The 13,778-nt window shown below is 37.0% G+C and overlaps 1 protein-coding gene across 4 annotated transcripts in view; it reads left to right on the forward strand.

Moving 5' to 3' along the window:
- The window catches only part of LOC132834977 (erlin-1-like), a 41,310-nt gene that overhangs the window by 8,474 nt on the left and 19,058 nt on the right, over positions 1–13,778 (forward strand). For all 4 annotated transcript variants that reach the window (XM_060854149.1, XM_060854145.1, XM_060854147.1 and 1 more), the window contains exons 2-5: positions 4,494–4,616; positions 8,588–8,669; positions 10,357–10,403; positions 11,350–11,411. In XM_060854149.1, the coding sequence (XP_060710132.1) occupies positions 4,504–4,616; positions 8,588–8,669; positions 10,357–10,403; positions 11,350–11,411 (304 nt within the window). In that variant the 5' untranslated portion in view covers positions 4,494–4,503. The remainder of the gene's footprint in view (positions 1–4,493; positions 4,617–8,587; positions 8,670–10,356; positions 10,404–11,349; positions 11,412–13,778) is intronic.

The following is a 13,778-nucleotide window of genomic DNA, read 5'->3' on the forward strand; positions in this document are numbered from 1 at the left end:
CAAGGCTGCTGGGGCAAGTCCAGCCAGGTACTGTCTCTCTAACTTCAAGCCTGTAAGCCCTTGTTTGTTTTATTTTTACTGTGTGTAAGGGATGTATTTTATTGGGAATGTTGCAAGTATTTTCAGAACAGCATCATAAGTCGGGAGAGTTTGTCAGTTGTTGGCTTAGGGATAAGTTATCCAGTAATCCATTTTCTGTTTTTTATGTTTCATTCCATAATTTATAAATAAATCCCGTTTGTTTAAAACCTGGCAGTCAGACCAGCTGATTTACTCTGGGAATGTCTACTATACACTTACCTAAAACAAATAGCAAAGATGTGGTCTGGGCTACCTGTTTTAAAAATGTTTTGAGGAGTCTGGCTTGTCCGTTGAAAGTTTCACAATGAATTCTTCTGCAGTGTCTTTAAAATGATCGAGTTAACCTGACTGCAAGATAATTCCTCTGGTTTAAAGTCATGAAATTCTTTGAGTGATTCTAAATTAAATTTTTGCTTCAATTAAGTAATGCTCAAAATGTGAACTAAAGCAGTTCCTCATTTCTGTTTTCTGATGTTTGCCTACTTTCAGCTGCAGTTGCTTGTATTATCTTAGTTGCTTCACTAATATCAAGAGTTGATTACAAGAGTCAGGGTATCTTGTTGCAGCTTTGTAAGACTTTCATTAGACCACACTTAGAGTATTGCATTCAGTTATCGTTGCCTCATTACAGAAAGCCTGACGAGGCTTTGGATAGGGTGCAGACGAACTTTACCAGGATGCCATAAGGAGAGATTAGAAAGTCTCAGGTTCTTTTCTCTGGACCGGAGGCTGAGAATTTATAAGATGCATAGAAAAGATTGACGGTCAGAATTTTTTCCCAGTGTTGAAATGTGTAAATCTAGAGGCCGTGACTTTAAGGATCGGGGCAAAAGTTCAAAGGAGACGTGAAGGGCATTTTTTTTTAAAGAGGGGTAGGAATCTGGAATGCAGTGCTAGGAATGGTGATGGTGGAGTCAGGCATGATAGGGGTATTTAAGGGACTTTTGTATAATATAACGCTCATCTAAGAAATGGACAGATATGGACCAAGGGTACGTCGAAGGGATTCATTAATTTGGCATCATGTTCATCCCACCATCGTAAGCTGAAGGGCCTGTTGCCATGCTATACTCTTCTGTGTTCTTGTATCCACTTCGTCAGACTGGAAGAGAAAGCTGATTGTTACTGGTCAGCTGTTTTAAACAATGTTAAATAATAGTATTCCATTGTGATATTAAGTGTTTTGAACCATCAAGTCTAACTCTATTTTTGGTGGCTCAATTTCTTGGTGGTGTTCTGAACAGTACGTGTCTGTTGTCTGAGTTGACAACACTTAAATTTTCTGGCTATTTACTTCCAACCTATCAAATCTCTCTGCTCATTACTTCTTGCCCTGATGTTCAGTTCAATGTGAGTAAATCTGAACCTCAGTTGTTTCAGGTTCCAGATTCAAGTTTGATTCTGATTGAATTTGAAATGCAGAAAGCCAACATTCAACGTAATTCATGGAGGCTTTGCTCCTGTTCATAAGAACAAAACAAAAATTTCTTCACTTAAAAGCCTCCATCAAGCACAGAAATATGGATGCTTCCTGACTGCAGTTGGATAAATCTATATTTTGATTCTAAAGGAGAATTAGTTGAAAGAGGCTAACAATCATTTTGCATTCTTCTAGTTAATGCTAAGCTTCCTTGCATACCCTTAGTCTTCCCACTTACTGAGCAATGTTATCATTTTTAGATCACAGTATGAGAGATCAAGACGTGATGCTTCTGTGAAGCCTTAAAGGATGTTCAGAGATATTATGTTTATTTGCTTGTACAGGATTTGCGTACATTTCCTTGTTCTCCTGTACTTTAGGCAAAATTACTGTTTCTTGACACAGTGTTCAAGTGTAAAAATCGCTATAACTCTGAACAGTTGTTTCATGATCTCTAACTGCACAAACGTTTTGTCTTTTTTTATGACAGTGTTAAGCAGTCGGCATATCTTGATAAGGGCTTTAGAATCAGGAATTTTATCCCTTGTTTCATACACGACAGTGATTTTCATTACCGCAATCAGAGTTTTCCTCTGAATTTACTAACATCACCTCCACATCAACCAAAATTTCCATTCACAATATTTAAATTCTTTACTCTTCAGCTTCATAGGTGATATTTACTCTTGTATCCACCTGTCAAAATTACTTTGTCTAACCCTTTTGAATATAATTATTGTTTGCCCAAGCTGCTTCCTTACATTCTGAAGCATCTAGCTCTATGCTTGTTGAACTAACTCATCCAAAATAGCCTGTTTAATAGCATCACTGTCCTGAGAAATCTGACATTGAAGCATAAATTTCAAGTGCTCCATCTGTCAATTCACTTGGTTATTGGAGACTTTATTCCACCTGGATCTTACTTTTTAAAGCAAAAAACGGTCTTTATCTTTTAATCTATTGTTTGCTTGCACTAACGCCGCATTCAATTGTTCATTGTCCTTGTTCTAAAATATCCCAACCAAAAAGCCTGCAAGCTTTTCCCAATTTGCTGGTTTGGTGCACTAAAAATCGAGCCCCAGTATTCCCAGAGTCACCATGTGTGAAGGTTGAATGAAAGTACCACAAATCCCAACTTGCCTTTTGACTACTACAACTTGATAACAGCAAACCACACCAGGTTTTCTTCAAAAATATAAAAAACACTTTATTGTAACTCTTCACCTGTAATATGTGATTTCTTTCTGTGCTTTTTGTTTAAATTCGAATATCGACACAAACTGTATTCTACATGTGACAACCTACACCACAAGCACAAAGCCAGGGTCATGAACTGCTGCTGGAAAGACTAAGGATTCCAACTATAAGCTTTAGAACTTTAAATATTATGGTGTATTACCAAAAGTAGACTAGTATATTGAAGTAATTATTATTGAGAATATTTGACTCAAGACAAGGAGCCACCCAAAATGGAGGTTTAGGATTTCATTTTTGGACCAGCTGCTGATTGGGGAAAACAGAACTGAGTTTAAGTTTTCAAAAGTGTATACATTGGCCTTTGACACAAATGCTGCTTGAACTAACACAAAACCTTATATTGGGTATGGTTTCCCAATTTTATAAGCAATACTTGTTGTATCTCTACTGCTTTATAATTGGAAAAAGCATTTACTGCTGCATGTACAATTTCTATGGTGTGTTATATAGTCTCACAGCATGGAAACAGACCCTTTGCTCCAACTCTTCGTGCCAACCAAGTTTTCCAAGCTAAACTAGTCCCACTTACCTGCATTTGACTCATATCCCGCCAAAATGTTTCTACTCACCTGCCCATCCAAATGTTGTTTAAATGTTGTATCTGCACCTACTTCTTCCACATATGAACCACCCTCTGTGAAAATGGTGCCCCTCAGGTCCCTTTTAAATAATCCTGTTTGTGAACCAATTTGTTCGTGAACGGGGCTGTTCGTATGTCGAGACGCTACTGTATGTTAAATGCCCTCTTAACCATCCTGTCTATCTGTGACAAACTTTTAAAGAAGTATGTACCTAAACCCCTAGATCTCTTTGTTCGAAAACACTACCCAGGGCTTTACCATTAACTGTATATGTCCTGCCCTTGTATGTTTTAGTGAAATGCAAGATTTCGCATCTATCCAAATTAAACTCCATCTGTGACTCCTCAGCCAATTGGCCCAATTGATCAATTGATCAAGATGCTTTTGTATTTTTAGATAACCTTCTTCTCTTAACTCCATCACCAATTTTCTCTTCAAATGTAGTAGTTTATGGTTAGGTTCAGCAAGTAAGAAATTTGTAAAGGTTATCCTGTCCAATATCAGGCTTTTCATGATATAACTTGCAGGTAACTTTTACAACAGTAGGATCTTTCTTACTCTTCATTTGTGTTCAGATTTCAGAGTGAATATTGCATTCTTGCATGTGATGAAGATTGAAAAAAACCAGTTTTTTGAAATTGACTACTTGTAATTAGCCTAATAAGAAAATTCCTAAAACTGGGTCAGATTGAAAAAGGACAAAGGTGCAGGCAATTCTTGGCAAAATTAAAACCTTTGCTCATGCCTTTTGCCGATTTGATTCATAAAAAACTGGTGCTTCAACGAACTTGAAGTTCAAAGAATGTTGCAGTACTGAAATTAAGTTTAAATTTGATAGTTTCTAGATGATCAAGCACAAAACTCTACTTCAATTTATTTTATTAATGATGCGAGCTAAATGTATATGTGATGCTTATAAGTTGTAATACTTTTTTTTTCGTTGCACATTGGTAATTAATCAAATGTTAGAATCTTGAGCCACCACACTAAAGTAAAATGGAGAAGTAATATTCTACCACAAATGTATGTAAATTTTGCATGTACTGTGTTCAGTTTTGAGGAAGTATATACTAACTTGTATATCACACCATATTTGTGTCATTTTATTTCTCTTTGCCTTGTTTTATCTTCTCCTGTTCCATTCCATTTCTTAGGAAACGCAGGATGACCATGACTCATGTTGGAGCAACTTTGGCTGCACTAACTGGAGTTGTAGCCTTCTTCCTTTACTCTTCCATACACAAGATTGAAGAGGGCCACCTTGGTATTTACTACAGGTATTAAATTCATTTTAATGGAAGCTGATTTGAAGATTTGCAGCAGTTGGATTAAAAAGTACAGGGAGATTAACGTCTTTAATTTTTCTATTGTGCTGAAAGTACTATCATTTGGGAATTTGGATTCTAACAGACCAAATGGCTTATGATTTTAATTCTTTGAGGGGGGACTCTTATTCCGAGGACCGTAGAGCTTTGATTTGGTTATCTGTTATTAGGATTTCTTGGCTTAGATGTCATCCTGTATGGTAGCTTCTCCAGGATGCTACTTTGCTTTTCAGTATGCTTTGTGTTGCTATCTATGCCCTGCACTCTTCTGTAACCCATGGTTGATTCCTGCCTGAAAGACGAGCAAAATACCAACGAGTGCAGAGATCTGAAATAAACACATGGAAAATTCAGCAGGTCAGGCAGCTTTGGTAGAGAGAAAGAACAAGGGTAACAGTTTCAATCCAAAGCATTTTTGTCTCAATGTACATCCTTTGAGTAGAGTAAAAGATGTACCAGACAGTGATCGTGGTTGAATACGGTTCTGCTGCTGATGACCCATGGGATCTCGTGATGCACAGATTTCAGCTGCTGGATCTGTTCTGAATCTATCCCATTTAGCTCCTATGGTAGTACCTTATGGAATAATGGTCAATAATGTTGGTGTGAAAATGGAACTTCATCTCTATATGATCTGTGCAGTGGACACTCCTACTAGTATTATCATGGATAATGCCCCTGTGATCAGTAGGCTGGATAGGATAAGGGAAAATAGGTTCCTTTCTTTTGTTGATTCCCTCTCCACCTGCAGGTCTAGTTTGCTAGATGTATCTTTGAAGACTCTGCCATCTTGATCATTTTTAATGCTGTTGAGTTACTCCCTCATGATTGGCAGTGATGTCCACCATCCAGAAGATCTATAATACAGCTGTGAGGGTAGCTTTGAGAGAGTCTGGAGCTATATGTAGCCTCGACCAAGTAAGGATCATGAATTTTCTTCCTTGAAGGAAATTTAATGAACCTGACGAGCTTGATGACAACCTCAAAGTAATTGATCACAAAGTGGAATCTCTTGATTATTAGTCCAGTCACAATTCCTCGATGCTACCACGGTCCCTGAAATGGGATATACTTGAGATCCCAACTGCTAATGTTTCCTCAATATAATCGCCTTCACTTTTGTAACTTGTAATTTCATCCATCATTAGATTCCATCAAATCAATATGCAAATATATTGACAAGCACTTTAATCATAAAAAAAAGTATCAAGCAATATGCAAGTGCCTTGAAAATGTTCTGGTGAATAAATTATACCTTCAGAAATGTGTTTTGATTTCATTTCTCTTTATAAAACTGTTAACTTTTTTATGTTAAAAAATAAACTTTTTTATGTGAAATGCCTATCTTTTTGACTGTTAAAAGTTGATTATAATTATGACACATTTGTTCTAATCTGTGGATGGTGCTTGATACTGGCAATACTGAGACATTGTTGGAATCACTTGTGCTTTCTGTGATATTCAAAAATACAGCTCTTGTCTTGTCTTGTAGTCAGGTGGGAGTGCCCCTGCTTCTAAGCAACAAGGTCCAGGTTTCACCTGCTTCAGAGGTGTAGAACAACATCTCTGAACAGGTCGATTAGAAAATACCTAAAATTACAGTTTGCTTTATTTATTTACTTCAGCTCAGAATTGCAGTTGTGAAACTAGAAAATGTAAACCATGTCATTGGACAGAGGCACATTATTTGTTCTTATTTATAGTTTAAGCTTATGAACAATGAAGTTACAATATGGAGTAGTTTTGATTGATCCTGTGTCCTTTTTTGAATCTTATTGTAAAACTACGAAGCTTTAGAGACTAGTTATTAAACCATCTTCAAGCTTTGCTTCCATGAAGCAAGAAAAGTAAAGTAGTAATTGTGAATTATTCCCCAAGGGGAGCTTGTGAATATTTCAACTTTGTGTTAACTCGCTTTTCTAACCTCTGCGTTTTGCTTTAAGAATGATTGATAGCGCCAGACATCATAAATAATGTTCGGGTTATTGACTTTGAACCTTTTTGAAGCTTCACCCTTTTGCATGTCCCTTTTGATATTTTCATGGACTAATTGGTATTTTGTAGCTTGGGCAAAACGAATTAAAGGTTTAATTACTCGCCAGTGCTCACAAGATAATGCTCCCCATATAAAGAAATGTGAGTTCAACCTTTTTCTGAAATTGGCAGCACTTCAACAGTTGGTATATCAGAAACTATCCGTATAACCCACCCTATGCAACTTGAAAAGACTGAGCCATCTTGCATTACCTTGCTCATTTGCATTTGTCCTCTGGATGGTTGGTACCTCCAAACTCAGTGTATATTGTAGGACTGTTGATTTGGAATTGTACTGAAGCTGATCCAACACTTGGTGCTTTACAAATTGTCTTTGTTATTTCTTGAATGGTTGCTTTACTTGACTTTGGTTTATCAGCACTGAAAATTGTAGCTTCAGGAAAATAATGTTTTACTTAAAACTGAACTCCATGGGTGTTGAAATGTTTGAATTCTGGTGTTTACTTGCCATGAGTAAGACCACTGGGAGATGTCTCAGTGCTATATTACTTATCAGATTCTTTTTTTTTCCACAATGGAGTAGAAATATTCATGTGTTGGAAATGTATTATCACTTCATTTCATCTGCCAAAATACACCATTATATTAACTTCTTGGATACAAGATCTATATTTACACAGCTTAAAGCAATGGACTGGTTTGGACCCTCAATGAAGAATGTTTGGTCAAGATGCAACTCTGCTTTGGAAAGCAGAATTCACTTCTGGTCCCCTTGTTAGAGGAGCTGTTCATGTTGAGTAAGCAATGTTGGAGATCAAAGCAAGAGAGAGAGATGAGAAAATTGCAGGATATGATTGTGGTTGAGGGAAGAATTATGGGTAAAAAGGGCTTCGAAAAATATTAAGTTTGAGGGAGATCGAAGTTAAAATCTGAGAGGTGGAAACAGAGTCTGCAAGGTCATGGGAAGGAGATTGAGAGTTTGTGATAAGAAATTATGATATGAGTACCATCCGCATTCAAGTTTTGGACTGTATATGGTGGGAATATTGCTAAGCAGTAGACTTAAAATTTCTTGTAGGTTTACAATTTGTTATTCTGCCATGAGCACTTTGGTTTCCTAGCCCTGGATTGTAGGGGATAATTACACAACCCAACATGCCTTAATGTTGTGCATTAACTATTAATTACCTTTTTTATGTAAGATTGCTCTAAGCCAATGACAAATATTCAGCAAATTTCATACTGCCTTTCTTGCATTTACAATATAAATGTAATAACTATTTTATCTTTTCATGACCAGCAGGCACATGTCTTTATAGCCAGTAAAGTACATTTTTGAAACGTTGCTACTGTTGTAATGTACTAATAGCGTTAATCACTTGGATGTGGCAAGCACACTCAAACAGCAGCTTATTTAAGTTTAATGTTTGAGAAATATTGACCAGAAAACTAGAGATAGCATCTCTGTTCTTTGAAATAGTAGCATTCAAACTTTTCTGTCCATTTCAAAGCAAATGGGATCTATTTTAAACATACCTTTTGGAAGACAACATCTGCAGTATAGCAGCACTGTCTCAGTATGGCACAGTTTCAACTTTGATCATTCTGCTCAGGTTCTGCAGTTTGACTTGAATCTACAATGTTCTGATTTCGACAAGAATGCTGTCAACTTGGTGACAGTGCACTCATTCATGGGGAGATGAAATAAGATGAGAAGCTTGTCCAGAGTGTAGATTGAGTCAAATGATGGGTTTCTGCTCTGTAAATTAATCTTCTTCCATCCAGGTTCAGTATGGAGTTTAACTGAAAATTAGTTTACAGCCTGTTGTATTCTGTACCCATGGCTGATCAACATTACTTGCAATATCATTTTCAATGTGATGCTGTTTGAGTTTGTTAAAATGTGTTTAATTTGTTTTCTTCTTTAGAGGTGGTGCTTTGTTGGCCAGTCCAAGTTACCCAGGATACCACATTATGATACCCTTTATTACCAGCTTCAGATCTGTTCAGGTTAGCAATTCTCATTGAAGTTGACAGTAAATACAAGATAGAATGCAGTTATAATTTGCCTGATTGACATTCTGCATTGACTTCTAGAAGAGTACTGCCTTTGTAATGTTTTGGAATGCTTTGTTCCTGAATTCTCCTCAGTGTGATAAAGTTTTGTGAATAGTCCCTAATAGCTGTTTTAAATCAGTTTAGAAGTTCACGGGCAATGTATAGTAAAAAGTCAAAATGTATCGAATAGGACTTTCCTAGGCATGATGTGGGCAATAGTGAGAAAGTTGGGAGAGTTGTGGAAGGTTGGCAGTGAGGTGTTTTTTTACTGTTGAGAGTGGAAGTCCCACTTTCCAACCAAGTACTGAAGAGCATGGCATGAGTCTCAGTAATAAGTAGCAAGAGACTTATTTGTGTATGCATTAACCTTCTCATTATTTTGTCATCTCAGTTCATTGGCTTGTAGTTTTCCATTCTCCCATCCAATCATAGAACTTAGACAGCAACAGTTCCCAGTATGAAAGTCAGTGGTGACCTGGCTCCTCCAGTTTCACCGCTTGTCTTTCTCTGGGCTTTCATCAATCGCCTACTTTTGGGGGCCCACTTCATGGCCATCAACTACATGTACCAGGGCCTCCAAGATTCCATTGGTGAAGCAGAATGCCAGTTGCCTCTATCTGGAGCAGTTGACAGGAATAGCTCAGAACATCTGCAGACTGCCAGCGTTTGACTGTTTCATGGCTGGCCTTTAAAATTGGTGTGGCACCTGGAGCCATGGCAGGTTCGAGCAGGGACCAGTACTTCAGCAAGAAGGAGAATTTGGCCAGGGGTGCACCATAGGGACGTGGTGCATGGATAATAAGGCAAGTTTAGGAATATAGTGGGGGAAAATCCATTAGGAGTCATGAAGAGAAGAACTCCATTAATTGACCAAAAATTGACAGAGAGCCCATGTCTAGTAAGACTTAGCCCACTGTCCTTATTGGCACAGGTTTACTTGTCCACTCTAGAAAGCCATGTTCAGAACTTTCCGATAAACACTTTGCATTCAAGGAGTAGCTAAGAACACTTAATATTGAAATGCATAGCAATTGTTGACAGGGATACTGAGAAAGTGTAGCATTTGTTGCAAACTTGTGCCTATTGTCATGTGCCAGATAAATCTTCTAGACACTTAAGTATTTAATGTTCTCCTTTTTCTGATGTGGCTTAATGTTTAGTGAAGTGTGATATTTAATTTATCTAATTTTACTTCTGAGAGAGTCCACATTTCCTTATGCATCAACACAAATGCAGATAGTTTTGTTACTGCAAGACTGTATCAGCTCCTGAAAGAGTTCGGCACTGAAGAAGGAGCCCCTGAAAGTGAAAAATAGCCTGAGATTTGGCAAGATGTGCTGATCAAGCATTAAATTTTTCCTTGAAAGGATTAAATTTGAATGGTGGGAGATTGGAGATAAAGGAGATTTAGCTAGAACTTGAGTGTAATTTAAACATAAACAAATTTGACCCAGCTACAACTTTCGGTTCATGTGAAACTCTATTGTTTATCAATGTTAGTCTAATTGTAAGCATTAAGTAGTTTTGAAAGTTGAAGTTGCCGTGATATTGCTATATTAAAAACTCCAATTTATATTATTGTTCGCTGAGGTGGAGGAAATTCATGAAGTTTGAAATTTGATTTTTATTCATGTTTCAGACAACTTTACAAACAGATGAAGTGAAAAATGTGCCTTGTGGAACAAGGTATGCTAAAATGTTTGATTTTACAGGTGGTTTTTTGTTCTTTTTGAAATGGGTTTTCTTAATTGTTTCCTATACATTTTAAGTTTTTGTTTTCAATCTTGAGTTTTATTGAAGGTTTTATCACTTGGAAATCTTGTACTTATTTTTGACTTGTTAATTGACTACAATTTTAGTATTCACTTTGGTGAAAAACAATTTGGACAGTTTAACAATTCAAAGAGCATGTGTACCCAATAAAGAGGCCAGATTAGTGATGATTTGTTCTGCTTATGCTGCTGTACATGTGCCACTGTGCAGTAATCTACTGTTGGACTTTATTCAATAGATAAACTGGAGAGGGAAAAATTTCAGATTTTAATTTTCTGCGCTATTTGTTTTGTTTAGAAACTACTTTCATAAGACGTGCAACTTTTTGCATGAGCATTCTTGGATGTGAACACCAAAGTGCAGAGGTGTAATGAGCATTAAATGATTAGTGCAACTTGCCTAAGATTTAATGTAATTTTAAAGGTTGCAACTTTGGAACCAAGAAGGTGACCATATTCTACCAATTTGTCAATTGAAAATAGACTGAATAATTTTATTTTGAAGTGGTATGGAGGTTGATAATATGGATACATTAAACAGTCTGCATCTGCACTGGTGTCCTCAGCATGCTAACCAAGTAGAGTATGGTATAATTGGGGAATGTGATATCTTCAGCTTGTTTACTTGCAGCTAATCGAGCAAGCAAGTGGAACTGAATTAGGTGTAATGAACCATCACTTCTCCCTTCTGTGTGGTTTACTTTGTGTTTTCATGTATGTTGTTTTTTTAAAAATATTTTGTACTCTTAAATTTTTAACTTTGTTAGCAAACCATACATTTGGGGTTGTTTTTATAGCTGAATATTTATTTAAGTCTTCTGTGTTTTACAGAAATACTTAACTTGTTTTCTTCATTATAGTGGTGGTGTCATGATCTATTTCGACAGAATAGAAGTGGTAAACAGCCTTGCTCCAAGTGCAGGTCAGCATTTGGTGAGCCCTGTAGTTTTTGAGACTTTGGCCACAATAACCTATTCAGGATTTGACTTGTTTTTGCATATCGTCTTGTTTTTACTTGCAAAAAGAAATAAGCAGCAGCATTTAAGGCATTGTGATATTTGTAATGAGTTATTACTTAAGGTATCTGAGCAGAAAGAGGTCATTTTGAGTGTACCACTATTCATTAAGATCCACCTTAGCTTCGTCTTCCTGTACTACCCATGTATGTTTCAATTCCCTTGGCAATGAATAGAGGTTTTTCAACACTTTCTTAAATATACTCAATTTCTAAGAATCCATAACCTAGGGGAAACCCCTCACAATAGTTGTTCAGGATAGAATTAATAATCACATGGAAAAAATAAAGATTTCTAAAGGGTGATCATGTTTAATTAACTGGAGTTGGGTTTTTTGTAGAGATATTAAAAGATTTGATGCGGGTAATGCTGTTCATGTAGTTTGCTGGTCAAAGCACAGCAGGTTAGGCAGCATCTCAGGAATAGAGAATTCGACGTTTCGAGTTCCTGATGAAGGGCTTATGCTCGAAACGTCGAATTCTCTATTCCTGAGATGCTGCCTAACCTGCTGTGCTTTGACCAGCAACACATTTGCAGCTGTGATCTCCAGCATCTGCAGACCTCATTTTTTACTGTTCATGTAGTTTACATGGATTCCCAGAAGGCATTTGATACAGTACCATGCAACAGGCTTGAGGAAAGTTTATATGTCATGTTTAAAAGGTACATTAGCAATATAAATATAAAATTTGGCTGAATGATCAGAAACATAAACTATCAATGAATGGGTTTTTTTTGAGCTGTGGAAAGGTTTGTAGTGGAGTTCACAAGAGTCCATTTTGGGATTCTTGCTTTTTGTGATTATATATTAATGATCTGGATCCTGATGTCCAGGAGACAATTGCAAAGTATGCAAATGAAGCAAAATTTGGAAGAATTGTAAACTGAAGAGGACAGTACGGACATCCAAAAGGACATTGACAAGTTGGTGGAGTGGATAGATAGATGGCAGATAAAGTTCAATCTAGAGAAATGTATGGTAATGCACTTTGGAAGAGCATTGAAAGACAATATAAACTCTGGGTACAATTCTAAAGGAGGTGCAGTTACGCAGGGTTCTGAGTGTATATGTGCACAGATCATTGAAGATGGCAGGACAGGTGGAGAGCAGTTCATGAAGTGTTCAGCTTTATTAGTAGGGGCAAAGAGTACAACAGCAGGCAAGTAATGGTGAACTTGTGCAAGGTTTCTTGTTTGACTTCACCGACAGTATTCTGTGCAGTTGTGAATGCCACGTTACGAAGCTGATGTAAATGTGTTGGAGAGAGTGGAGATGTGATTTACAGAATGATTCCAAGAGTGAGGATAGGTTGAAGAAGTTGAGACTATATTTTTCTTCAAGTGAAGAAGGCTCAGAGGATATTTGGTAGAAATTTTCAGAGTCATGAGCAAGCTAGATAAAGTAGATAGGGAGAAGCTGGTCATAAAAGGAAAAAATAATCATGGGGCATAGTTTTAAAGTAATGTGCAAATCAAGTAAGTGTGATGAGAAGAAATTTTTTTTAACATAGTGAGGAGTTAGGATATGGAATGCACTGCCTGAAATGTGATGGAGGCAGGTTCAATTGAGTACTCAAGAGGGCACTGAATGATTCTGAGCATAAAATTATTGTACAGAGACATGAAGGAGGAAGAGGCAGGAGATTGGAACCAGTGCAAACAATGGGTTCCTCATTGTGCACTTCATCTGTGATTGCGTGATAGAATTTCAAAGCTCTGCAAACCTCTGGGGGTGGGAAGATGTTTCCCCTCAGCTTGGCCCGAACGTGATTGACTTCTTACTGTGGGATGGTAAACCCTTAATCTCAGATTCCTCCAACATGCGACATACTCACAGAACTCCCAGTCTCTAATTTGTCCAGCCTTAAACTGGGGAATAAAATGTCACATTGTTGCCCTTAATTTGAAACTGTGACTTGAAACTTGTATTTTTTAAGCATATAAGAGTATTTATATGTGCTTCTCTATTTTCAGTATATGCTAGGTTTTAAGATGACCAATGTGAAGTCTTAATTTGGATGATGGTTTGTTGAGGTAGAGTTTAAGTGCAGAATGGGAGATTTATCCTGAGTCTGCATAACACGTGAAATTTCTATTCTTATTCATGACCTTTTTCCTTGATTAAACTCTATATTGGAGGATAAAATGAATCTTAACAGTGCGTTTTATCAAGAGGTATTAGTCAATACCCTTGCATATCTTTCTGCACACCCATTTCCCAAAATGTGCTATCATTTACTCTGAAAAAGAAACTTTTTTATTCAGGTCATTAG

Source organism: Hemiscyllium ocellatum, chromosome 43, assembly GCF_020745735.1.
Source record: "Hemiscyllium ocellatum isolate sHemOce1 chromosome 43, sHemOce1.pat.X.cur, whole genome shotgun sequence".
Lineage (NCBI taxonomy): Eukaryota > Metazoa > Chordata > Chondrichthyes > Orectolobiformes > Hemiscylliidae > Hemiscyllium > Hemiscyllium ocellatum.